The sequence below is a fragment of the Dipodomys spectabilis genome, unplaced genomic scaffold (genome assembly GCF_019054845.1).
Source record: "Dipodomys spectabilis isolate Male_0828 unplaced genomic scaffold, ASM1905484v1 ptg000317l, whole genome shotgun sequence".
Lineage (NCBI taxonomy): Eukaryota > Metazoa > Chordata > Mammalia > Rodentia > Heteromyidae > Dipodomys > Dipodomys spectabilis.
In genome coordinates this window covers 1,643,757-1,669,384 of record NW_024870994.1, presented here as the reverse complement: position 1 = coordinate 1,669,384, position 25,628 = coordinate 1,643,757, and the positions used below count along the sequence as shown (strand labels likewise).

The 25,628-nt window shown below is 53.2% G+C and overlaps 1 protein-coding gene and 1 long non-coding RNA gene across 2 annotated transcripts in view; one reads left to right on the top strand and one right to left on the bottom strand.

The window, feature by feature from the left end:
• The window catches only part of B4galt5 (beta-1,4-galactosyltransferase 5), a 49,519-nt gene extending 29,567 nt beyond the window's left edge, over positions 1–19,952 (top strand). Inside the window, exons 2-10 of the mRNA XM_042702199.1 lie at positions 7,025–7,159; positions 11,667–11,780; positions 13,353–13,477; positions 14,226–14,342; positions 15,885–16,072; positions 17,188–17,310; positions 18,347–18,448; positions 18,994–19,160; positions 19,935–19,952. Coding sequence (XP_042558133.1) covers positions 7,025–7,159; positions 11,667–11,780; positions 13,353–13,477; positions 14,226–14,342; positions 15,885–16,072; positions 17,188–17,310; positions 18,347–18,448; positions 18,994–19,141 — 1,052 coding nt within the window. The 3' untranslated portion in view covers positions 19,142–19,160; positions 19,935–19,952. The remainder of the gene's footprint in view (positions 1–7,024; positions 7,160–11,666; positions 11,781–13,352; positions 13,478–14,225; positions 14,343–15,884; positions 16,073–17,187; positions 17,311–18,346; positions 18,449–18,993; positions 19,161–19,934) is intronic.
• Positions 2,908–21,365, bottom strand: LOC122127905. Its single transcript, XR_006151326.1, has 3 exons — positions 19,476–21,365; positions 14,961–14,965; positions 2,908–2,919 (listed from the first exon to the last, which is right to left on the bottom strand). It is a non-coding gene; the product is annotated as an uncharacterized LOC122127905 (long non-coding RNA).
• Positions 21,366–25,628: the final 4,263 nt, after the last annotated feature.

Below are 25,628 nucleotides of genomic sequence, written 5' to 3'. Positions count from 1 at the left end.
TGTGGTACTGAGGAATCAAACCCAGGGCTGCATGCATGCTAGGCAAGCACTCTACCACTAAGCTATATTCCCCGCCCTGGTTGTGGGTTTTTATAGAAAATATTAGTCATTAGCCGGGCGCTGGTGGCTCACGCCTGTAATCCTAGCTACTCAGGAGGCTGAGATCTGAGGATCATGGTTCAAAGCCAGCCCGGGCAGGAGAGACCGTGAGACTCCTATCTCCAATAAACCACCAGAAAACCGGAAGTGGCACTGTAGCTCAAGTGGCAGAGCGCTCGCCTTGAGCTGAAGAGCTGAGGGACAGCGCCCAGGCCCAGAGTTCAAGCCCCACGACCGACAAAAAAAAAAAAAAGAAAATATTAGTCATAAAACATCATGCGGTGTTTTTTTTTTTTAAACATGGTTAAAAAAATCAGACTCCCTCGTTGTTGTGGCATGTTTTATTCTTGGTTCTCCCTTACTCTGATTATATCTGTATGAGCATGTGCAAGCCAGTGACCTGTGTCCTTCTGCTCTACTTCTGTTAGCTTCCTACTCCCTCCCTCTTCCCTGTTCTTTATTTTGAAAGCACAGACTTATGGATGAACTTGAGGTTGCCACTAGTACTTTCTAGAATTTCCTTGTCCTTTGAAGGAAAGTTAAACCTGTGTGTGATCAGCCTGTGGTGTGTGAGGCACTGGCTGTATTGGGATACCCTGGTCTCTACCATCCCTCTCACCTGGGGTTGAGCATCTGTCCGTGCCCATGTATGACTGTGACCAAGTACAACTGAAGGCTACAGACGTACTAGCCAAACTCCAGTCCACCCTCCTTCCCACCTTCCCTGCCTGCCTGCCTGCCTCCTTTCTTCCCTTCCCTCCTTCCCTCCTTCCTCTCCTTCCTTCCCTCCCTCCCTCATTCCCTCCCTTGCCTTTTGTCCTTAGGGGAATGTGTAACCAGAATACTGTGTTTCAGACTTTCAGTTTGATGCAGTTAGAATAATTTCTGTGTGTATTTAGTCGCAGAGTTTGCTTGTTTTTATCTCTGGTGTACAGTTTGTCTTATGGTGCTGCTGGGGATCAAATCCAGGCGCTTGTGTTTGCTGGACAAGTGCTCTACCACTGAGCTACATCCACACCCCCTGCAGTTTTTGTTAAAGTGGGACTTACTACAGTAAGGGGCACTCAGATCTCAGTCCTCTTCACCCTGCCTCTACCTGTCCCTGGATATAGTCATTGTCACTTGTTGCTGTGCTGTAAAAATACAAGAGGACATACTAACCCTGCCCATCTCCCAGGCAGTAAGTACTAATCACCCCTCAACGGTTGCTGCTTCCTCTCCAGCGAGAACTGACCATAGGTCAAACCTTATTGAAGCATAGTGGGCATTGAAACATGTATGTGCGAGTGAAATTCTATACTCTGGCCTTCTTAGGGTAACCGTGTAAAGGGATAAGAGAGCAGAAGCCCCTTGCCCACCGTTCTTCCCTCCAGATTCCCTGCACCCACCCCCTTGTGGACTGGTATCCATGGCACCCTGCTGCACAAGCCCTTTGTGTTTGGCTCCTCTGCCCCACGTGACACAGAGGACCCGTCTTTTGGCCATACAGTGTAGTTTGTTGTGTTACTGTGTGGTAGCTCAGGGCCAGGCAGGCTCGTCTGCGCATGCTGGAGTGATCCCTGCTCTTCTATGGCTCCTGGTCTCCAGCCATTGGCCTGACAGGAGCCTAGCCAGTTCCTTTGGGTGGACATTTAGTTACAATTAATGTCACATGAACCCTTTAATAGGGCTTTGTGAGGTATGAGATTAACAGAAAATTTTGCTGGGTGCCAGTGGCTCACGCCTGTAATGATCTTAGCAACCCAGAAAGCTGAGATCCAAGGATCACAGTTTAAAGCCAGACTAGCTAGGAAAGTCCATGAGACTCTAATCTCCAATTAGCTGCCCAAAAAAGCAGGAGGTGGAGCCATGGCTTGAGTAATAAGCGATAGTCTTGAGCAAATAAGCTAAGGGATAGCACTCAGGCCTGAGTTCAAGCTTCAGGACTATCACACACATAAAAGTATCAGTTTAAAATATGTTATGTAGAAAAAATGAGACAAAGAAGGTAAGAGGCATGAGGGTGAGTGTGGGTGTGGGTGTGGGCGTGGGTTAGACAGTAGGAAGAGTGCTTGGCAGGGACTGGCTGCTGATGGACAAGCAAGAATGCAAATTGTTAGGATAAAATCCTAATTTTTTTTGTTAGTCATGGGGCTTGAACTAAGGACCTGGTACTTTCCCTGTGCTCTTTTGCTCAAGGCTAGTGCTTTACCACTTTGAGCCAAACTTTTATTTCTGGTTTTCTGGTCGTTAATTGGAAATAAGAGTCTCATGGACTTTCCTGATTGGGCTGGTTTTGAATCGTGATCCTCAGATCTCAGCCTCCTGAGTAGCTAGGATTGCAGGCTTGAGCCACAAATACCCAGCCCCAAAATTCTACAGTGTGTAGACTCATGGTTCTTTCTTGGGTTCATTGTGCCAAATTATTTTATTTGTGAGATTTCCTTAATTTAGGGGGGGGGGACACTTTTCTGTCATGACAATAGTCGGTATTAGTGTGTGTTCAATTGAAAATTGCATTGCTTGGTTGGGAAGGAGTGGAGGCTGGCTTGAGTCCTGTGGAGTATACATCCTCTGTCAGAATCGAGGAACAAAAGAAGAAAGGCCCTGTCTTGTGGTCAAGAGATGAGCACAGGGCAGGAGGCAGCATCTGGGTAGAGGTTTCTGCTTATAAACCTAACTGGGCTTATTTTCCTTAGCTGGATTATGGTTATAATCCAGCTCTCAGTGTGGACACCAAAGTTGGATAATAACCACAATGCCTAATGAATGCAAAGAAGATTATCAGTAAGCCTGAACTTGTGTTGGGCGTGTGCTAGCAGTTCTCTCCTGAGTTACACACTCTTGTGTTTTGTTTTGTTGTTGTTGCTTTCTTTTGTTCCAGTACTGGGTTTGAACTCAAGGCTTCACACTCTCCCGTACTTTTTCCACACAGGCTAGTGCTGTACCCCTTCATGCTTTTTGCTTGTTAATTGGTGATGAGGCTGGCTTTGAACCTTGATTTTCAGATCTCAGCCTCTTGAGCAGCTAGGATTTACAGGTGTGAGCCTGTACTGGCTCATTATATTTACACTGTGTGCTGTCTCACCATTCCTAGTATTGCACACAGTAGGTTCTCAGTTCCAACTTAGTTGAAACCATGGAGGATGTAACAACTGGGTATCATTTCAAAATTTATTACATTGTCATCCACCTTGTCAGTCCTGAGCACATTGGAAATACTAAAATAGCAAACAGGTTTTTAGACTGGTTTTTAGACAGGGTTCTGGGCCTTGAGTTGTGGGGCATTGGGAATCTCCAGAAGGGGCTGAAGTTGACAGTTAATTTGGTGACAGGTGAACTGTGCAGCCAGGGGTTTTGCTTGTCTCTGAGCTCGTATGGTTGTACCTGTCCACTCTGTGAGCATGGGCACCATGCTCTGTCCAGTACAGATAGCCAGGCCAGTTTGCACGGAGTACAGGTGGGAGAGGCCCATGGAACTGGGGTTCTCAGGTGACTGTAGAAGGTTACATGAAAAACAGTGGAACAGACCAGGAAACATTTTGAGCCCAACCCAAAGTAGAATTTTCTTGGCTTTCTTGCCTGCTTGCCTCCGTCTGTCCGTCCTTTTCACTTAATAAAGGTGATAGGAATGTTTACTAGGAAAGAAATAGGGCATAGATCTGCCTGCCACACAAAGATGGAGCTTGAGTCCATCTCGGCCCTCTTCCTCCTGAAGTAGCATCTTCTTCGCAGATGGCAGCGCGTCCGGAAGATGGTGATCTCTGTTCTTGGAAATGGTTTCTGGGCAATGTGGAAGCACTGGATCCCATCCAGCCTCATCTGTGAATTTGTCATGATTTCCTCTGTTTGCTAATATTTACTTTCTCTTTCAGCATTTTAGGCTTATTCCCATAAGTAATTAGAAACAGCATTCATGATATGTAGTTGGAGTGTTTCTTAGTTCACACTGACCATGCCAACGGTCTAATAAGCAACACTGTTAGCAGCCAGACCAAAAGAAAAAGGTAAAACAAAGGTAGATTTAGGGATGATGTACTGCAGGAAGGGGAAGATGTGTGTGACTTCGTCTGGGCTGTGTGGGCTCTGGTCCCAAGGACTCAGGGTTTGCCTGCTGCCAGTCAGTGGCTGCTGTGGATGAAGGTAGGGAAAGACAGGAAGAAAGAGCAGGCAGCCCTATGGAACTCTTTCAGGAGAATATTCAGGTCTGGGATGAAGCTCTGTCTTTGCAGTGGGGGAAGAGAGGGAAGGTACTGTCCACCTATAGCTACACCTGAGAAGATGGTAGCCACTCACTGTGCATGCAGATACACTACTGGTGCGGTGGTGCCTGGAGATGAAAAGGAGGCCCCCGGGTGACAGGAAGAGCCTTACAACCCCAGTGATAGAGCCAGACTACAGAAAAAAAAAGGAAGTTCGAGGCTAGTATTTAACAGTATTTATGGGCTATGGCCCACCATGATCTGGCACTGCACTATTAGCTGGAAGTGGAAGGGTGATGTTACTGTTGTTTGATGGGAATTGAGGGATTCCATTTGGTTACCGTCGTGAGCATCTCTGTTCCTACCTACACTAGACTAAGCTGTGTCAGCTCTGTTTTCTGCAGTGGGGGAAGGTGATGTGCAAGTGAGCCTTGCTTGAAAGCATTCTGAACCTTGACTGAGGGCTCCTGGAGAAGAAGAGACAGAACCACCTCCCTGTTCACTAGCCAACCGCCCGGGCTTCACCAGGATTGGGCCAGTTGGTTTATCCCCAAGCCCACACTCCTCTCTGCAGTGCTTGAATGAAGTCAGGACTCCATCCACCATCCATCCATCTATCCACCCATTCACCATCCCTCTGTCCATACATATATACGTGTATATACCCACCCACCCATTCATTCATCCAACCATCTATCCACCCATCCATCAATCTATCCATCTATGTAGATACCCATCCATCCACTATCCATTCATCCATCTGTCCACCCATTCATTCATCCAACCATCTATCCACCCATCCATCAATCTATCCATCTATGTAGATACCCATCCATCCACTTACCCATCCATTCATCCATCTGTCCACTCATTCATTCATCCAACCATCTATCCACCCATCCATCAATCTATCCATCTATGTAGATACCCATCCATCCACTATCCATTCATCCATCTGTCCATCTAATCATCCATCCACCAGCCAGCCAGTCAACCAACGATCTATCCATCCATCCTCCAGCCAGCCAACCATCTATCTACCCATCCATCATCCAGCCAGCCAACCAGCCAACCAACCAACCATCTATCTACCCATCCATCATCCAGCCAACCAGCCAGCCAACCATCTATCTACCCATCTATCAGCCAACCAGCCAACCACCCAACCATCTATCTACCCATCCATCATCCAGCCAGCTATACAGGCACCCACCTATCCATCCACTAGCCAGCCAAACATCCATCTGCCCATTCATCCATCATCCATTCTCTCTCTCTCTCTCTCTCTCTCTCTCTCTCACACACACACACACACACACACAGCCCTCATTTACTGTTCATTTTGTACAGGACTCTATGATCATAATGACTAGTATCAACAAGACTCATCTTGTTAAAGAGCCAGAGTTGACAGCCCCAGGCTGCATGTTCTGCTTGGAGGAATGGCTGCAGCCAGGTTGGAGGGCATCCAAGTATCAGAGGATATCACACACACACAGACACACACACACACACACACACACACACAGATAGATTTGTAAATGAGCCAGCCTTGTAAGGCATCCTCTTGCACATGGCGAGGGGAAGTGAGTCAGTATATGGCTCAACAATTTCTAGGAAAGTAGTGACACAGTGCTCTTTCTTTTGGTTTTAAATTAGCATATGCCAGTTGGCGAGAGTCTCAGTGTGGTGCTGCAGTACACACACATAATGCTCTGTGCTGGAGTTCACATGTATGTGGCAGAGGGCTTAGGCGGCAGGTAGATGGCAGGAGCTCTTTCTGATGTATGGTAGTTGCTGGGGAGTAGCCGCCCATGTCCTCCTTAGTCTCGGATTTCAGGCCTGGTTGGGTGGACGTGAGGACTGGCCTGCCTTCTCTCATCTCCTTTTCTCTGCAAACTCCCAAGGGAAGTGCAAGGAGCTTTGTGCACTGCTCTGCAGAGGTCGCCGGGCCAGGCAGGATGTCAGTGTCTTCTCTGTGTGTACATTGAATGCAGAGAAGGTAGATTTAAAAAGAACAGAAACCTTTTACAGTGTTTCAGTTCACTCATAAAGGTCTTTTTTTTTTTTTTAAATTCAGTCCTGGGGCTTGAACTCAGGGCCTAGTCACTGACTGTGAACTTTGTGCTCAAAGCTAACACTCTATCACTTTGAGACACAGCACCACTTCCGGTTTTGTAGTGGTTAATTGGAGCTAAGACTCTCACAGACTTTCCTGCTCAAGCTGGCTTTGAACCACAATTTTCAGATCTCAGCCTTCTGAGTGGCTAGGATTACAGGCATGGACCACCAGTACCCAGCTCTAAAGATCTTTTTGATGGGGCAGAAATGTGGCTTAGTGGTAGAGTGCTTGCCTAGGATGCATGAAACCCTGGGTTCAATTCTTCAGTACCACATAAAGAGAAAAGGCTGGAAGTGGTGCTGTGGCGGAGGTAGTAGAGTACTGGCCTTGAGCAAAAGAAGTTCAGGGACAGTGCCAGGCCCTGAGTTCAAGCCCCAGGACTAGCCAAAAACAAAAACAAAGATCTTTTTTATCAGTCCAGTGCTAGAATCAGATTGGTTATTTGGAGACCAGAAAGAACCAAGTTTTGAAAGCATAAGGCTTTTCCACAAACGACAGACATTCCTGACATTAGTGTCCCAGAAACAGGTTCTGAAAGTCCAACCAGAAAGAAAAAACCCAAAATTGTGTACAGGGTGTTTTTGTGCTTGCCTTTGAGCTCACCCCTTCGTTCTCTCTGCAGTGAACACCTACCTCTTCATGGTGCAGGCCCAAGGCATTCTGCTGCGGGACAACGTGAGGACCATCGGTGCTCAGGTGTACGAGCAGGTGGTTCGCAGTGCCTATGCCAGGAGGAACAGCAGCCTCAACGACTCAGGTAGGTAGAAGGGAGGCCGTCCGCTTAGGACTCGCGGCTTGAGTCACTTGAGAGGAGAAGATTGACTGCAGAAAGGGAGTCTGCCTCCCAGAGAGCAGTCTTGCCCCGGAGTCCACACTTGACTGGCTGCATACTCAGGTCTCATTCCTGCTTCTCTGCAGGGGGCAGAGTGTCTTTGAGGATGCTCTGAAGGTTTTCTGTTACAGTGTGACATCTTGCCACGCCTCCGAGCGGACTGAGAATGCACTTAGAACCTCAGAAGAGCAGGAGCACCAAAAGCGGCTTGGGAAATAATTGGATATTCTCAGGAAATGTGTTCCTCTATCCAGTGGAGGATGTCAGGCAGGCAGGAGACAACGACTTGGATTCGTCACACTTGTTCTTGGAGTTTGTTGTTTGAGGTGCGCGAGGCAGCCGTGGCTGTGACAGTCTGCCTGTGGTGGCTTCTGGGGAGGACTTTCTGTCGTTCATGGATGCTTTTGCTGAGATAGCAGATTTCTACTTCATAACCATCATGTGATTGGGGACTGGTGCATGAAAGTTGCAGTTCTTGTGGAGGAAGGAGTTTCCTTCCTGTTCACCCTGGCTGTTTATTCTGTGTTTAATCTGCTATAGCAGCAGAAAGGTGAAAACTTGGGTGAGGTTCTTTTGGCTTACCAGTGTTAGACTGAAGTCTGTGATGAGATGGCCCCTTGCTTTTGGGCTGCGGTGGAGGCAGTCTGCCCACCTCAGGACCATAAAGCAGAAGGAAGGAAGATCCCACTTTCTCCTCAGGGCCTGAAGACCCTGTGGGCCTTGCCCATTGAATTTCCCACTGCCTCACAGTAGTGCAAGTTGGGGACAAGCCTCCACCACAGGGCCTGCAGAGTCACCCAGATCCAAGCCCTAGCTGGTGACCAGGCTCTCATCTTGTAAGAATACTGTTCTTTACACCATTCCACTCTTGGCTGTGGTGCTAGGAAGAGAAAACACAGACGTTGGATGACAAAGGGCCTGCCCAGCATTGTGCTAGAATTGTTCCAAATAGTGGTCTTTTTTTTTTTTTTTGCCTGTCGTGGGGCCTGAACTTTGGGCCTGGGCACTGTCCTTCAGCTCTTCAGCTCAAAGCTAGGCTCTATCACTTGACCCACAGTGCCACTTCCGGCTTTTTCTGTTTATGTGGTGCTGAGGAATCGAACCCAGGGCCTCATGCATGCAAGGCAAGCGCTCTACCACTGAGCCACCTTCCCAGCCCCCAAATAGTGGTCTTGATTAACTGTTTTGTTTCGTTTTTTGGTGGTCCTGGGCTTGAAAGCTGGACAGTGTCCCTGAACTTCTTTTGCTCAAGGCTAACACTCTACCACTAAGCCACAGCACCAGTTCTGGCTTTTTGTTGTTGTTGTTTATGTGGTACTGAGGAATAGAACCCAGGGTTCCATGCATGCTAGGCAAGCACTCTTACCACAAAGCCACCTTTCCAGCATGATTAGCTGGTTTTATACGAAACTACCTATCACGTTCTTCACCTTGAAGATATAAGAGCAAGCTCCCCCACCCCCATCTTGTTTTGTTTCTGCTTGTTTTATGACATTCTTGCTATGTAGTTCAGTTTGGCCTTGAACTCCTGCTGAGTACAGACTCTGGAATCCCAGGATCATAGGCATACCACCACCATACTTGGCTTTTTTTTTTTTTAGCTGAGAAACTGAATATAAGTGCTTCCACCGTTAGACTTCCCTGCCTGACCAGAGATGGGGTGGGGGAAGGTGGGGAGAGAGAGAATTTCTGAGATTTCATTTGGCAAGCACTGGTGATGTGCCCCAAATCTGTGGCTTTTCTTACTGGTTTTACCCAAGCCAGATAGAAAAACACGAGTAGGACATTGCTTCCCTCTGAATGGTCTTATCTGCTGTTTGTGAGCTGTGCAAATGAAACTTAATGCTTATGTTTGGGAAATCAGGAGTTAAGGGAAGTTAAATCCTTAAAAGAACTGACCACATCCTTATTTATCAGTTTGCCCTACCAGCCAGCTTTGTGCAACAAAGGGCTGTGGCTAAGAAAATGATAAGCTAGATCCGTCCTTCCTCCAGTTTGCGGAAAGCTGGGTAGAGACTTGTCAGATATCTTCACACTGGGGCTACCTGGGTCCCACTGGAAAGGATCCCTGTGCTTCCCTGTGTCCTCATGCATTGTGTAGCTAGATGTTGCAGACTGTGTCAGCTGAGCTGGTCTGGGAGGCAGGATTTTCCTTCTTTTTCAGTCCCATCCCAGCCCCTCTGTCTTTCACAGTCACACCCCATCTTTTGTGTACCTCCTTTGTTAGGGAGGGCAGAGCATCTGGGTCATGTGACTCCTGCCCCATGTTCTGGGTGAAGGAACTTGTGCCTTCATGCCTTCTCCAGTTCAGGTGTTTCTGTTGCTTCTCCAAGGTCAGCCGAGGCTGCCACATCTGGGCATGTGGCAAGCTCGGCACTCTCAGAAGTCAGAGGCTGCGGCCCAGGAGCTAGGCCCTGCCCACAGCGCTGTCCACAGAACTCTCGCTCCTTGCACAGAGCTTGTGTCCGTATTCTCATTCTCAAATTACCATACACCACAGGAATCTACCCTCCCCCCTCCCTAGCTTGCATTATAATCTAATTTTTAAGAAATTAGTTTTGTTTTAGTTTGACAGTTTTAATTTTAGTTTGAACTCTGAGTCAGCTTGCTTGCTCAGCTGGTGCTGTATCTTGAGCCATACCCACATCCCTGTGTTTTGCTGTTGATTGGAGGTGGAAACCCACAGACTTTTCTGCCTGTGTTACTTTCCACTGTGATCCTCCATTTGGTCTTTGATTTTTTTTTTGTTTTGCTAGTTCTGGGGCTTGAACTCAGGGCCTAAAAGCTTCTTATTGCTCAAGGTCAACACTTTGCCACTTGAGCCACAGCCCCACTTCTGGACTTTTCTGTTTATGTGGTACTAGGAATCGACCCCAGGGCTTCATGCATGCTAGGCAAACACTCAGCCACTAAGCCACATTCCCAGCCTTCACTTTGTTTTTAAAACAGGATTTTATTATTAGCTCAGGCTGGCCTTGAACTCACCATTCTTCTGTTTCATCCATTCTCACAAGTTACTAGGGTTAGAGGAATGTACCCCTATCCCTGACAAATCACCAAGTTTGTGTTGAATATATCTGCCCCCCTAGTAGACCGAAGTCTTTGCCTTCAGAGACTGCCTTGCTGCATGGTGGACAGAACATTATGTCGTGTTTCCTCCCAGGAACTCAGAGAGTGGCTCTGTGTCCTGTCGTAGGGATGGGGCTCCAGGGTGCTCACGTTAGGGACCTGGGTGCAGCACGGAGTGGGGGGTGGCTGACTGCCCTGCCATTCCCACCTTGGTTTAAATGAGGGAGTAGATTGACTAGGAAGCCACAGAAGGAGCTGAGACCAGGTCAGCTCCAGTGTCACTGCACACGCGCTGTTCGGGTTCCCCTCAAGGCGTTTCTCCGCCTGGCCCAGTCAGACAGGGTGTTGAGGACCAACATCTGCAGCTAGCCAGTGCCTGCATACATTGAGTGCCCATGCCCTGAGCGGCAACCAAGGGAACAGAAAGCCTTGGTGTGGCCCTAAGTCATATTTTATTTTGAGCTTAAAAACCAAAGTGGCAGTTGTCTTCTAAGAATGTACTTTTGGAAATCAGGACTGGGCGTCTGGAAATGAACCTGATGAGGTGACCAGGACATACTTCCTGCGGCAGGAGATTTGTGGATGTGTATAACCACAAATCTTGCACAATTTGCCATTGGTTGAGGTGGGGGTGAGGGTGCCCCAGACTACTAGCATTGGGAGAGAGCTTTCTGGCTTCATCCCACCCAGCCCGGCTTGGAAGTGAGGGGCTAGGCTGTTGGTCGGCTCTTCTCAGGCCGACCCGCAAGTTCCAGGTGCCCTCTGCTACCAATTTACAATCCCCACCATCTCCCTCCCCTGCTCATCACACTCCACACTCTAGAATGTTCTGATTGCTTCAACGTACATCTCTTGCCATGGTGGGTAAGGCAAGTGAGCTCGGGGGGGCAGGGAGGGGGGATGGCCTGCGGCCTTACTTCACACATAGGCTTCTCCGCCACGACTGGTGTTTATGGAATGGTCATCCTAAACACCAAAGCTGGCCCTAGCACAGTTAGGAGAGGAGAGGGCAGTGAGGATGGGGACAGGGAGAAGGAAGGGGAGGAGAGCCTGTTGTCCATGGAGAACGCTGCATAGTGTGGAAGGGCACCGGGTCATGCTGGGGCAGCTGGCACATGAAGAGATGGGTACTCGGTGGGAGGAGAAGTATGCCCTTCAGTTAGTTACAGTGCACAAAAGCTCCTGGTGCCAGGAGAACAGACCCGAGTCCTGCCCACAGCTCCCTCCCTCCTTACCTTCTGATCCATGGGTTCATGACTTTAGCCATGACCCCACCAAGTGGACGCGGGAGGGAAGTGCTTCAGAGGGCTGGTGGGAACCGGTGGCATGTACCAGTCTGAGTTTTCTCTCCCTTACTCCATAGATTACCCTCTTGACTTGAACCACAGCGAGATCTCCCCTCCAACCACGACCTTTCTTCCTGAAGACTTCACCTACTTTGCAAACCATCCCTGCCCCGAGAGGCTCCCTTCCATGAGTGAGTAGCAGTGCAGCCCCTGGGCTTTGGGACGGGCCTATCCCTGATTAGAAGAAAGGGGAGACTAAGCATCTCTGCCTCTTTGAAGGGTGGAAATGATTCTCTGCCACCAGGAGCATAGTCTGGAGAAGTCACTTTGCAGGGCTGCTCCTGCCTGGTGTTTTACACCCTCTTCCTCCATCCTTTACACATGCCCCTCCTTTGTAACTAGAGGGTTGTCTGTTACTATAAACCAACACTGATGATAACGACTTTGATAAGTCAGAGGTTTTGTTTTTAACAGGCTTGTTTAAAAGAAAAATCTCTAGATCCTCACTTTTGTTTTTCTGTGCTATGTTTGGAATCCCATGTGTGATCTAAAACATGATAGCCAACGAACAACACATTTCTGTACTTTGGGTGCTTAGTTCTGCCTCTCCCCTTTCCTCCCCTCCCTCCCCTCCAACCATGGTCCTCCAGATCTAAGCCTCCCGAGTAGCTAGTTTTATAAGCATGAGCCACTGGTGCCCAGCTTGCTTGCTTACTTCTTTCTCTCTCCTTCCCCCATTCTTCCTCTCACCTCTCCCCCTCCCCTCTTTCCTCATTTTTCTTTTTGCTGGTCCTGGGGCTTGAACTCAGGGCCTAGGCTCTGTCCCTGAGCCTCTTTGTGCTTAAGGTTGGTGCTCTACCGCTCGAACTACAGCTCCACTTCTGGCCTTTTCTGAGTCGTTTATTGGAGATAAGAATCTCACAGGGACTTTCCTGCCTGGGCTGGATTTGAACCTTGATCTTCAGGTCTCAGCCTCCTGAGAAGCTATGATTATAGATATGAGCCACCAACACCTGGCTATTTATTTATTCTTTAAGGCAAATAAGTTGACTTTTTTGCCCAGTGAAAATGGAGTTGGCGCCGGGCGCTGGTGGCTCACGCCTGTAATCCTAGCTACTCAGGAGGCTGAGATCTGAGGATCGCGGTTCAAAGCCAGCCCGGGCAGGAGAGACCGCGAGACTCCTATCTCCAATAAACCACTCAGAAAACCGGAAGTGGCGCTGTAGCTCAAGTGGTAGAGCGCTCCTTGAGCTGAAGAGCTGAGGGACAGCGCCCAGGCCCAGAGTTCAAGCCCCACGACCGACAAAAAAAAAAAAAAAAGAAAATGGAGTTGGCAGGTACTTGGTATCTGAGCATGCGCTTGTCCCTCATGCACGTCTGGGTGTGGGCACTCAGGTGCTACTGGAAGCCTGCTCTTTCGTCACGTCTCCCTACGTATGTCAGTCATCTTCCTGGAACCTCAGTTTTAGTTTAATAACAGAGTAGTGTTATCGAATCATCATTCACACATCTGGCCTGAGGTCATGAGACGCTACCTGCTCTTGCCTCTTCAGTACAGCCCATGGCCAAGGTCTTAACCTTCCCTGTACTTCTTTACTGGCTGGTAGTGATGCCCTGAAATGCACAGTGGGAAGTGGGCTGCTGCTCAGCCCCTGGTAAAGCACCAGCGAAGGGAACATTGGTCTCCCTGGGGACTAAGGGGGACAGAGGGAGAATCTGGTCTTGTACACCCTCTTGACCTTTTCTCCTGTGTGTTCATTCAGAGGGCCCCATCGATGTAAACATGAGTGAGATCGGAATGGACAGCATCCATGAGCTCTTCTCCAGAGACCCCACCATCAAGCTTGGGGGCCACTGGAGGCCTTCCGACTGCGTGCCCCGGTGGAAGGTGGGGTGTCGGGCATGGCCCAGGGCTGCAAAGCCCATTTCCTCATCCGGCTCACTTCTCCCCACCACTGTGTTTGCATCAGATAGAGTCCACGGGTTCTTCCCTCAACATAGAAATTGGCATTGAAAGTGGCGCTGTAGCTCAAGTGGTAGAGCGCTCGCCTTGAGCTGAAGAGCTGAGGGACAGCGCCCAGGCCCAGAGTTCAAGCCCCATGACCGACAAAAAAAAAAAAAAGAAATTGGCATTATTTTGGTGATGGGGCAGGAGTGTGTTTGGAAACTTGAGGGGGAGGAGGTCTAGTGGCAGCCACAGAGCCGGCTCCACAGCCAGCACTCCATGCCTTGTCTTCGTGGTGACAGTAAGACCTATGCAGGATGGGGTGGGAGGGCTCAGGTGGTAGAGCTACTGTACATGTGCAGAGGATAGGATATAGAATGGAATAGAATAGAATGCAGCTTAGCCCCAGGTTTGCTCAAGGCTGTTCTTCCTGGCTGTGAGGTCTCTCAGTGTGGACAAGTTTGTACGGCCGAGCATTTATGGCAGTGGGAGGCACACAGTGTACTGTGCGGCGGGCACCGGGTAAGAGCTCAGTGCAGTTAGGCGAGAAGACGCTCTGAGGCCCACGGTGGTCTTGCTGGCGCAGGCCTGCAGCACGGGATGTGGACGCCCCAGACCTTCTGCAGGGGTGCCCGGCTCTACGGACGACCAGGGAACTGACCTGGTGACTTCCTCTTGTGACCTGCTGCAGGTGGCCATCCTTATCCCCTTCCGGAACCGCCACGAGCACCTGCCAGTCCTGCTCAGACACCTGCTGCCCATGCTCCAGCGGCAGCGCCTGCAGTTCGCATTCTACGTGGTGGAGCAGGTGAGCAGTGGGCCCTTGCCTCTCCTGCTCTTCTGAGGCAGCGGTGGAACTGCTGGTGCTGATCTGTCCTCAGTGCCTGGAGCCACGGCGCAGAAACCGCAGCACCAAGCTGCTCTGAGTGGTGTGTGGTGTTGCCCAACTCTGCAGATCTGTGTTTCCTCCTGTTCCCTCCGGCCTGTGCTGGTGTTATCTGCAGCCTCCCAGCCCAGGAAGCGCCTGAAATCCACCGAAGAGGTCGGGCCCAGGGAGTGGCCATGGGGTGGAGACTACCAAATGTTTAGGAGCCTTGTGCCGCTGGCCAGGGCCTCTGCAGACTTCTTTGAGCCTCTGGTGTAGTTTTGCTCTAACATTAAGCGTATTGGGATTAAAGACCCACATGGCAAATTGAGTCAGTAAATTTGCCCCTGCCCCCTTCCCCTCCTGCGGTTGTGTAGTATTCTGTGTGTGTGTACACGCGCGCATGTGTGTAAATGCGTGCTCGCTCGCTCGCACTGAGTGTTGTCCCTTAGCTTTTATGCTCCAGCCTCTACTCCTTGAGCCACTTTTGGGTTTTTGATGCTTAATTGGAGATAAGAGCCTCATAGACTTTCTTTCCCAGGCTGCCTTTGAACTATGAACCTCAGCTTCCTGAGCAGCGAGGATTACAGGTGTGAGCCATTGGTGCCTAGTATTTCTTTTTTGGTTTTTATTTTGGTCTGGTGACACAGGGGTTCGCTTTGTGGCCCAGGCCATCCTCAAACTCAGGAGTTCTGGGGTTTGCCAGGCACCACCACGTTCAACTTTGATCCCATAGCCCTGGAGTTGTACAGGCTCCATAGGCGAACACAAACTGCAGAGTTCCCCTGGTACTCTGGGCTCCCCGGTGAGGCTCGTGTGGCGCCCTGCCTCCTGAGCACTCCAAGGCTCTGCCCACACTGCTCTGCCTGTGCGTGGCTCCTTCTACTACACCACAGATCAAGAGGAAGAGTGGGAGTGGGGTGCAGTCACGACTCCTGCCTCCCTGGGCTTGAGCCCCTGCGGATCTGACATCACTGTGCTCATGCCTGACCCAGGCTGGGTACTGGTCACTGGCCAGGTAACAAATGCCAGCGTTGGGATTGGCGAGGCCATGCCTGGGAGCTGCTTTTCAGAGCCGCTGAGTTCTTGGTCACTAGGCCTGAGTCCTAGTGAGCTCAGTGATGTTGTCCCCTCCTCATACTAGGTTTGCCTTAGACAGAAGTTACAGTTAGTCAGTGACTGGCAGATGTTGCTGAGTGGCAAGGACCAGAGGAGGCCAGTGTTCCTCCTACCATCCCCTTCACTTCGGTTAAACGGAGGATTCTGCCTTGGCAGCCATGGAGAGGAGAGCTCGGGTTTGCCCCCAGCTCTGTATCCGAGGACAACCGCGCTGGAGCACAGGCGACCCTGTGGGCCGCCTCCCCAGAGGGGCTGGGCCCAGCACGCATGCACATGGAGACCTCCTCCAGTTGCTTCTCATTCGGCATGGTGAAGAGCAAAGATTTTACTCAAGAATCACCTAAAGAAAGAATCTGCCTCTTGTAGGTTGGCACCCAACCCTTTAACCGAGCCATGCTTTTCAACGTTGGTTTTCAAGAAGCCATGAAGGACCTGGAGTGGGACTGTCTGATTTTCCATGACGTGGACCACATCCCGGAAAGCGACCGCAACTATTACGGGTGTGGGCAGATGCCCAGGCACTTTGCACCTAAACTGGACAAGTACATGTACCTGTGAGTATCGCGCCCTCCCGTCAGCAGTGGCAGAGACGAGGTGCACGGGTGGTCCCGGGTGTCGTCAGCTGGTGGACAAGTTGCAGGGCTCTCTTAGCAAAGAAAGGGGACAGTGGGATGTGTGCCTTCGAGACACCGCTAAGAGAAAGGCCAGCACTAAGCCCATGGACAGGGCAGTTCTGTGTATTGAGTGGAAGCTTTCAGAACAGGCATGTTGACAGCTGAAGACACAAAGTAGATTAGTGATTGCCAGGGGTGGTTTGGGGGTGGGGGAAATGTGGGGGGATGACGTGTCCTAATGATGACACTCACATTGCACAACTCAGTGAAGAAAAACCACTGGTTACATACTTTCAATGAGTGAATTGTGTGGAATAGCTATTTTCTCAATAAACTTGTTAAAAATCACCTAGGGCTGTGTGTTGGTGGCTCACACTTGTAATCCTAGCTATTTGGGAGGCTGAGATCTGAGGATTGAGGTTCAAAGCCAGCCGAGGAAGAAAAGTCAGTGAGACTCTTACCTCCAGTTAACCAAAAAAAAAGCCAGAACCTGTGAAAGTGTGGCTCAGGTGGTAGAGCACTAACCTTGAGCAAAAGAAACTCAGGGACAGTGCCAGGACTGGCAGGGACCCAGAGGCCAGTGGCTCACACCTATAATCCTAGCTGCCCAGGAAGCTGAGATCCAGAGGATCATGTTTTGAGGCCAGCCCAGGTAGAAAAGTCCATGAGACTCCATCTCCAAAATAGCAAAAAGCCAGCTGAAGCTGAGCAAATGTGAGTCCTTGAGTTCAAATCCTGGTAATCAGGACCAACGGTGTGGCTGAGAAATAGTAGAGTGCCTGCTTGGCAAATACGAGGCCCTGAGTTCAAGCCCCAGTGCTGCTTCCCTCCTGGAAAAAGTGAGGGTCTGAGTTGTAGCTTCCTGGTGTGGCGCTTACCTCGTATGTGTGAGGCACAGCCCTGGAGAAGAAGGAAACGCCATTTGTTTCTCTGGGAAGGCGGGGAGGGTACTGGTGAGGATGGATGGTGTGCTGCTGTGCAGGGAGGGCAGCTGCAGGACATTCACCTCTTAGCCCTGTTTGTCCTTCACAGGAGCTCTCTGTCTTTCCTTTCAGGCTTCCTTACACGGAGTTCTTTGGCGGAGTGAGCGGCCTCACTGTGGAGCAGTTCCGGAAGATCAATGGCTTTCCTAACGCGTTCTGGGGCTGGGGTGGCGAGGATGACGACCTCTGGAACAGGTGTGGACCTCAGGCACACCCTGCCGCCCTGCCCGTGGCCGGACAGGGAGGCGAAGCCAGGGTGTCCAAGCCTCATAACCAAAGGGAGCGGTTGGGTTTAATCGTCTGTTCAGGAAGCTGGCACCCACGGCTGCTCAGGAGGCTGAGATCTGAGGGCCACAGTTCAGACCCAGCTCAGTGAGGAAAATCCATGCAACTCTTTATCTCCAGTTAACTACCAAAAAGCCAGAAGTGGCAAGTGGTAAGAGCTCAAGCCTTGAGCAAAAAAAGCTCAGTGATGGTGCCCAGGCCCTGAGTTCAAGCCCCAGGACTGGCATCTGCGTACACACATGCACGCACACGTGTATGTGTTCAACAGTGTATTTCAGTTGCAGTGGGTGGTGCTGACCCAGTTCACATGAGACATGTCTTAATATGATTTTTTTTGGGGGGGGTCGTCGTGGGGCCTGAACTCTGGTCCTGGGCGCTGTCCCTCAGCTCTTCAGCTCAAGGCTAGCACTCTACCACTTGAGCCAGAGCACCCTTTCTGGCTTTTTTCTTTTTGCTTATGTGGTGCTGAGGAATCGAACCCAGAGCCTCAGGCATGCAAGGCAAGGGCTCTACCACTGAGCCACCTTCCCAGCCTGACTTATATGATTTATATATTTAAATTCCACAGATGTGATAGCACACACCAGCAGTCCAGTACGTCGGAGGCTGAAGCAGGAGGATATGAGTTAAAGGCTAGGCTGGGCTGTGTAGTGAGACCTTGACATGCAGAAATTAAACGACAGTTTCAGTCATCTGTAATCCTATTCAGGAGGCTGAGGATTGAGGTTTGAAGCCAGCCCAGGCAGAAAAACCTTAGCTATAAAATGGCAAAAGCCAGGCTGAAGTGTAGCACATCTTGGGGGCACAGGTTCATCCCACCTCTCTACTGTACAACCCCGAAAGGAGACGCTGAGTTAAAGCACCTGACCACTAGGGGAGGCTTTGGCTGTGTTACGCTGAGTGTCTTCTAAGGGTCTCTGGTCTGTTGTGTCTCGCCCATGGACAGGGTACAGAATGCGGGCTACTCCGTGAGCCGGCCTGAAGGGGACACGGGGAAGTACAGGTCCATCCCCCACCACCACCGAGGGGAGGTCCAGTTTCTCGGAAGGTTGGTACCGACCGTGTTCGTCCCACGTGTTTGTGGGCCTGGCTGACCACCGGGCAGGCCCCTGCGGCGCCTGTGTGCGCGCAGGCTTCCTGAGGCGGGCGCAGGGGAGGTGCAGGCCGCCAGTGTGATTTGGGGAGTCACTCGCTGAGCACCCTGAGTGCGGAGTGGGGAAGGTGTGCGCCGGCCGTGGGCGGGGGGGGGGGCGCTCCCCCCCCCCCCCAGCCCCATGCCGCGTCTGGGCTACCACGTGGTGTCCTGAGCCCCGGTTCCGGCACCACAGCCCGATGCAGGAGGGGGTGGGTGGCTCCGGCCAGCGCCCTTCTCCTGTGAGCCTGGGGGGAGGGGAGCGCTCTCTGCACACCTGTCCCGTCCCTCAGCTCTGCCTCTGGGCCCCCCAGGTGGGCTGGTCTGCGTGGGGTGTCCCTCCCAGCATGGGGTTCGCTGTGGGCAGCGCACGCAGCAGCCAGGGGAGGCAGGCGGGAGGCGGGAGGCGGGCCCGGGCAGTGCCCGGGAGAGGTGGGCCCAGCTGCGTGTCCCCCGCCCAGGTACGCGCTGCTGCGGAAGTCCAAGGAGCGGCAGGGCCTGGACGGGCTCAACAACCTCAACTACTTTGCAAACGTCACGTACGACGCCTTGTATAAGAACATCACCGTCAACCTGACCCCCGAGCTGGCCCAGGTGGGAGACTACTGACAGGACCACCGGGGACGCCGGCCTCCGCGCCGCGGCCCGCGCTGGTCGGGAGTGAAGGACCGGCCGCAGCGAGCTGGGAGGACGGAGCCGAGCTCACCGCGCCGCCGCCGAGCCGCGGGGCGCCTCCGCAGTCAGGAGCCCCAGCCCCGGACGCCGCGAGCTGCCGGGTCTGCCCTGGAGCCGGCCCCCCACACACCCCTCGAGGGGGCCCCGTGGGCAGGCCTCGCCAGCCATCTTCTGCACCTCTGGTGTGCTCTTTGGTTCTTGTTTTTTAAAATGTCCTGCTTCGGTGGGGACTGGGGGAGGGGGGCCTGGCGTCAAGCGGACTCTCCACCTTCGCTTCTTGAAGAAGTCTAACTGTACATAGCGTGTAAATGCCTTTGTAAGATTTAATTTTATAGCTGGCTCCCATTCACAGCAAAGCTTTACGCATCAGATCACTCGTGTGAGTTGCGGTGAGGCCAGGAGGATGCGCCGCTCCCTCCACTGTCACTTGGAAGGGAGTGGTCCAGGTGACAGACCTCCTCTCCCTTCCTCCTGCCGTCCCATGGCGTCCCTGTGGCATCCTTGGCTCCTGCGGCCACACCTCTCTCCCCCTCCTCCTAAACGGGGGCAGCTACTGAGGAGCACCGCGTAGTGTGCTCAGAGCGGCAGGCCCCGGGAGCCGGTGTGGCGGTGCACGCCTGGAGTCCCAGCGCTTGGAGGCTGAGCTGGGAGGACGGGGAGTGAGGCCAGTCTGCGCTGTTCACGCCGCGTCTCCAAAAACGAAACAGGACCTGTGTGGAACTGTGCACAGCCAGCTCCTGGGCCCCCGCGTGTTGGGGAGAGCAGGAGTGTTTGGGGTGATCCTCTGCTCACCCGCCTCAGCCATCCCTGGGCCCTTCTCAGACTTCTGGAAAGATCCCTCGCCGCAGCCTCCACTCCGTCCCCCAGGGACGAGCGCACAGCGAGGCTCGGGTGACAGTGCCGAGTCGGCTGGTCCGGGTGGACGGGTCTCGCCGTGACCTGGATGCCCACAGAGCCCTCCTCCGCGTCCGGAGTCGGATTGCGCACTGCGTTTGAACTTGTGCCTCTTCCCCTGAGCCAAAGCCCTCCGCTCCCGCCAGCCTCTTCTTCAGGATTCCGGAACATGCTAGACTTGCCCCTCCTTTTCCGTAAGGCGTATTTATATATTGTGATTTGGAGTACTTTCTGGAGTGCTTCATATTTTTTTTTAATTGCCTTGTTTGCCTTCGACCTCATTTGATTTTCATGGTTTACACGGGCGTGTGTGGGCATGTGGACGTGGGCGGCGGCTTCCGGCTGCACGCGTGGGTCTGTGGACGTATGACCCCCAGAGCGGGGGGGACCGGCCCGGCCTGCGCTCGCTCCGGAGCCCCGGGCGCGCTGCGGGAACGCCGCGGCTGGGCTGACAGGGCGGCGCTGCCCTGGAGGACGCCGGAGCCTTTCACGCTTCCAAACGCTCACGCCACTCGCTCTTCCTTCGTCTTAGGGTGTGCATAGCAATAAACGTCATGTCCCCCGCCCCTCCATGCCATCCTGCCCTGGCACCCCGAACGCCGGAGAGCCGCAGCTGGGTGGCTCTGGGAAGGCCGCGTCTGCCGGCCAGGGCGATGGGGCTGCGGTTCGGGGCGTCGTGACCCCAGTGGACACTCGGCCTTCGCCCGCCTCCCCCATTCTTCGCGTCTTTGCAAAGTGAGCACAGGAGCAGCCGCCCCAACGGAACCTCTGAACCTCTTAGGCGAGCCTGCACGGCGTGCGCGGCCCAAGTTCAGTACCGCAGCAGGGCACCCGGCCCGCACGCGAGCTGTGCAGACTGAAAAACACGCGTTTAAGCAAAAGGAACAGAAGCTCAGATTCACGCGTTGGGTGGCAGAATCCCTCAGGTCCACTGCTGGGTGGCCAGGGCGCGGCCCTTCATGCATTTTCGTTTTTGGGGTGTTTACAGAATCCTCATTTTGACAGGCGCAGACCCTCGCGAGCGTCCTCTCCGCAGACGGGCGGGGCGTGGCGGCACGGGGCGCGGCCGCTCATCCAGCGCTAGGTTTTGAGCTTGCCTTCATGTTTTAAGAGGTGCCGGGGGTACATTTTTGCACTGAAATCTACGGATGTTTTAAACACTTTTCACAAGAGTAGTCCTTTGTCATTACATTATTTACTCATGTGTTTGTACATTTTTGTATGTTAATTTATGAATGATTTTTTCAGTAAAAACACATTCAAGAACCAAGCTTCGAGACTGGCTCTTTGTGGACTTTGCGGGGCGGGGGAGCAGAGGGGGGGATACACACACACACACACACACACACACACACACACACACACACGGCTCTACTTCGGCTTCTTGCTGGTTAATTGGCCTGGCTTGGAACCACGTCCTTTGAATGGCTGGGATTACAAGCATAAGCTACTAGTACCCAGCGATTGCTTCTGACACTTCACTTTAGATGTTGGAGACTCTTTCACACCAAGCTAACTCCAGGTTCAGATGTCACTGCCTCAGAGCCCGAGCCTGGGTCAGACCAGAATGCCACACCTCTCCTAAGGTGTCTGGACGTGGCTGGCCTAGTCCTTTCTCAAGGTCACGGGGCTGCCAGCCCTTCCCAGCTCTGCTCCAGGGCCGATGGCCGCGGAGGCACGGCGCTGCCTGGCTGCTGGGTTTCTGTTTCAATTTCCTGTCCCCGCAGGGGCCACCCACGGGAGAAACCAGGGCTCTGTAAGGCCTGTCCTCCCCCCGCCCCCCATTTCCACCTGCTCCTCAAAGCGCAGCTGTTACTCCAGCTCTTGGCTCCCCCTCCACCCCCTCAGGCACTCAAGGCCTGGAACACCTGCTGTGGCCCAGAAGGGCCTCATTTCTGGGTGGAGGTGAAGGTGAAGGTGGCCCCTCCCCAGGGCCTCAGTGTGAACCACCTGTTTCTCCTCTGGGGTGCGATGAGCACCTCATTTGGAACTAACTGAAAACCAGGGAGGCTCCAAGCATTTGATTCCTGTATTATAGGCGGTGGGGAGCCAAGGTTGTTTCTTGAGAGTGGCTGTCACAGGAGTTGGTGGATGTGCATCTATCCACCGCTGTATTGAGCATCTGCTCTCCGCCAGTCTCTGAGCTGGCGTGGACCAGCATTCGTGGGTAGGGGTGAGCTGACAGGACACAGGTCGCAAGAAAGAGGTCCAGAGCCTGCTGAGAATTATGAATGAAAGAAAGCCAGGAGGGTGGGGCTTCAGTCAGTGGTCAGGCCCAGAGACAGACTAGACGCTACAGCACGTGCAAAGGCCATGAGGTACCAGCAAACTCCCTGGACTGGAAAAAAGCCAGGAAGCCAATATGGCTGAAGGGAGGGAACGTGGTACAGGCGAAGGGAGTTGCCTGGGCCAGGGGGAGAGCTTGGACAAGGGCAGCCAGAGGCCACTGGGAGGTTTTTTATTTGGGGGGAGGGCCCACTGGGAGTCTGTGCTAGTCAGATGGCTTATCTTGGGCTGGGCTCTGGTCCTCGGCCCCACCCACAGGAACTTGGCCCCTGGCTCATCTCTGCCCTCTGTCCTTTGGGTTGAACCCCGTATCAGCAGGTGGCCCAGACCTCATGCCTCATGCAGCGCCACAGACTGGAGCTTTCTGCAGGCTCAAGAGGGCGGGGGCCTGCCTGAGGCCACACAGCAAAGGGAGGAGGGCGGCTATGATGGCGGCCTGTCACGGGGCTCCTGTGGGACATCGGTCAGGGGCAGTGACAAACTCCCGGGACAGCAGGAAGGGTGTAGACACAGCATGGCTGCCCTTAGCTGCCGAGCCGGACACCGAGGCCCCATGGGCCCCAGCCTCCCAGGACCCCACTGCCAAGGGCACAGGGTCTGGTGTCCCCTGGAGGTTTTAAGATTTGTGTGTGTGCCAGTTCTGGGGCCTGGGGTCAGGAACTGGGCTCTGTCCCTGAGGTTTGTTTTTTTTCCCTCTAGGTAGGCGCTCTACCACTCGAGCCATACCTCCCCTTCTGGCTTTTTGCTGGTTAATTAGAGATAAGCATCTCACACATTTCTGCCCAGGTGACTTTTGGACTGTGATCCTCCGATCTCAGCATCTCCAGTAGCTAAGATTAGATAGACACGTGCACAATCACGTTCCTTGCTGCATAGCCCTTCCCTGGATGAATGGGTGAAGAAAAGCGAGGTACACACATACAGTGGAATTGTACACATCCGTTAGGAAAATAGTACGCCATCATTTGCAAAGAATTGAATGGACCTGGAAAACGGTATGCTAAGCTCCCACCCATGGGCACTGGCGCCCCTGGTGGCCGGAGGAGACATTGCAGGCATCGGAGTAGCCTGCCCCAGCTGCCCTTCAGGGTCACCTCCCCGGCTCCCGGCCTCCCTGGCCCCTCACAGTCTAATCTATCAGGGGGCCCCATTGGAGTCAGCAGGTGGGGAGGGTTCCCTACTCATCCACAGCAGAGCCAGGCCCCCAGAAGACCCTGGAGTGGGGCTCTGCCATGTAACACGGGAGTACGCCCACCCCGCTGCATTCTCCCTACACCCAGACTCACCGAGAGCGAGCGCACGGGTGGCTCACGCCCATCATTCTAGCTACTCAGGAGGCTGAGATCTGAGGGTCAAGGCCAGCTTGGGCAGGAAAGTCTGTGAGGCTCTTCTCTCCAGTTAACCAGCAAAAAGCCAAAAGTGGTGCTGTGGCCCAGGCGGTAGAGCGCCAGCAGCATCCAAGCCCAAGTTCAAGTTCTGGTACTTCCTACGTGGCATTTATCTCACCTGCTGATTTGGCTCTTTGTTCATCTGTGTGAGCAGCTGCTGGGGCAAGGGGAGGGAAGTGGGGGGTGGGGGAGACCCTGCCGTTCTCTGTATGGTTCTCCCTGGTCCCTCTCTGGCGGCTCAGCCAGCATCCAGTCTGCCCCGCACACAGGCGGTGCTCAGCATCTGTGCAGACTCAACAGCAGCGTATCAGTGGAAGGAAGAAGGCGGTCCCTGCCTTACACCAGAACTTAGGGTGTTCCAGTCCCACCGCCAGCTACAAGCTGTGCCGCCTTGGATGGGCTCGTGAGCTTCTCTGGGCCTCAGTGGCCCAGCGGGAATAAACGTGGTCCCCCACCTTGCATTCCCACAGTGGATTGCAGCAAGGCCAGGCACTAGCCCACAGTGAGCGATGGGGCAGCGATTCGGGCTGCTCTGGGGGCAAACAGGAGGTGCTCAATAAGGACAGTAGCTTCCCTCGTCCCCTTCCACCTCTGGAAGGGGTGGGCTTGTGTCTGTCATCCTCGTGCTCATTAAGTGTGGTGTGGAGGGGAAGGAGATGGGTGTTGGCTGCACTCTGTCCCAAAGGCCCAGGGGAATACCTGTCCCCCTTGGGGTGACTACTGTGCTGCTGTCATTCCACAGAGTGGCCACAAGGGGGAGAGCGGGAGCTGCCAGCCCCCAGGACAGGTGTCGGGAGACAGCCTGCTGACACCCAGTGTCCCGGCACCTTCCTCCCCCCAGCCCTGGGCCTTCCTGGGCCATCCTGGCCGGAAGAGCCCCGCTGCACCAGCATCTGCCCCCACACAGGATGGGACAGGGCGGCCACCAGCAGGCCGGGTGCTGGCCACCAGTGCATGACCCAGTTAGGGCCTGCCTGGGTTGGTGGAGCTCCGCCTTTGTGGCTGCTGTGGCTGGAGTTTGACCTTGGGTGACCTGTGGGAGGCAGGAGGAAAGGAAGGGACATTCGTGGGGTATTGAAAATGTATTGAAGTGGCCTACCTGCTGAGAAAGGGGACTGTCTGAGACTCGGAGGCCAGGGGAGCCCAGAAAGGCAGTGTTTGATCCAACCGTGAGGGTATGCCCTGGGGAGGGGCGGAGGAGGAGCTGTGGCTGGAAGCTGGGAACCCAAGCAACATGCAAAGGTCCTGGGGTGGCTAAAGGAGCCTCAGAGGTGTGCCACAGAAAGCATAGGCCCTGAGTTCAAGCCCCAGTGCCGTCACAGAAGAAAAGTTGACTGGTACTGGTGGCTCACACCTGTAATCCTAGTTACTTAGGAGGCTGAGATCTGGGGATCATGGCTGGAAGCCAGCCAGGGCAGGAAAGTCTGTGAACCAACTAGGATAGTAGTAAGAAAGAGCTAAAAACAGCTACTGCAGGGACTGGGAAGGTGGCTCAGTGGTAGAGCGCTTGCCTCGTATGCCTGAGGCGCGGGTTCGATTCCTCAGCACCACATAAGCAGAAAAAGCTGGAAGTGTGTGTGTGTGTGTGTGTGTGTGTGTGTGTGTGTGTGTGTGTGTGAAAGTGAGATTCGAGGCAGCTCCAGCTTTGTCACATGGATGAGAGCCCAGAGCAAAGATTCTAGAAGCAAGCTGACTTTCTCCCTGGAGTTGTTCACAGCCGGAGCACGGGGCTCCTGGTGGGGAGGACTTCCGGGGGGGGGGGGGGGGGGAGCACTCGGGGTCAGGAGCGCCACTGCCTGCGGTGGGGGGGGGGGACCGGGGGCTGCGGGCCTCGATCCCAGACAGACCCTCCA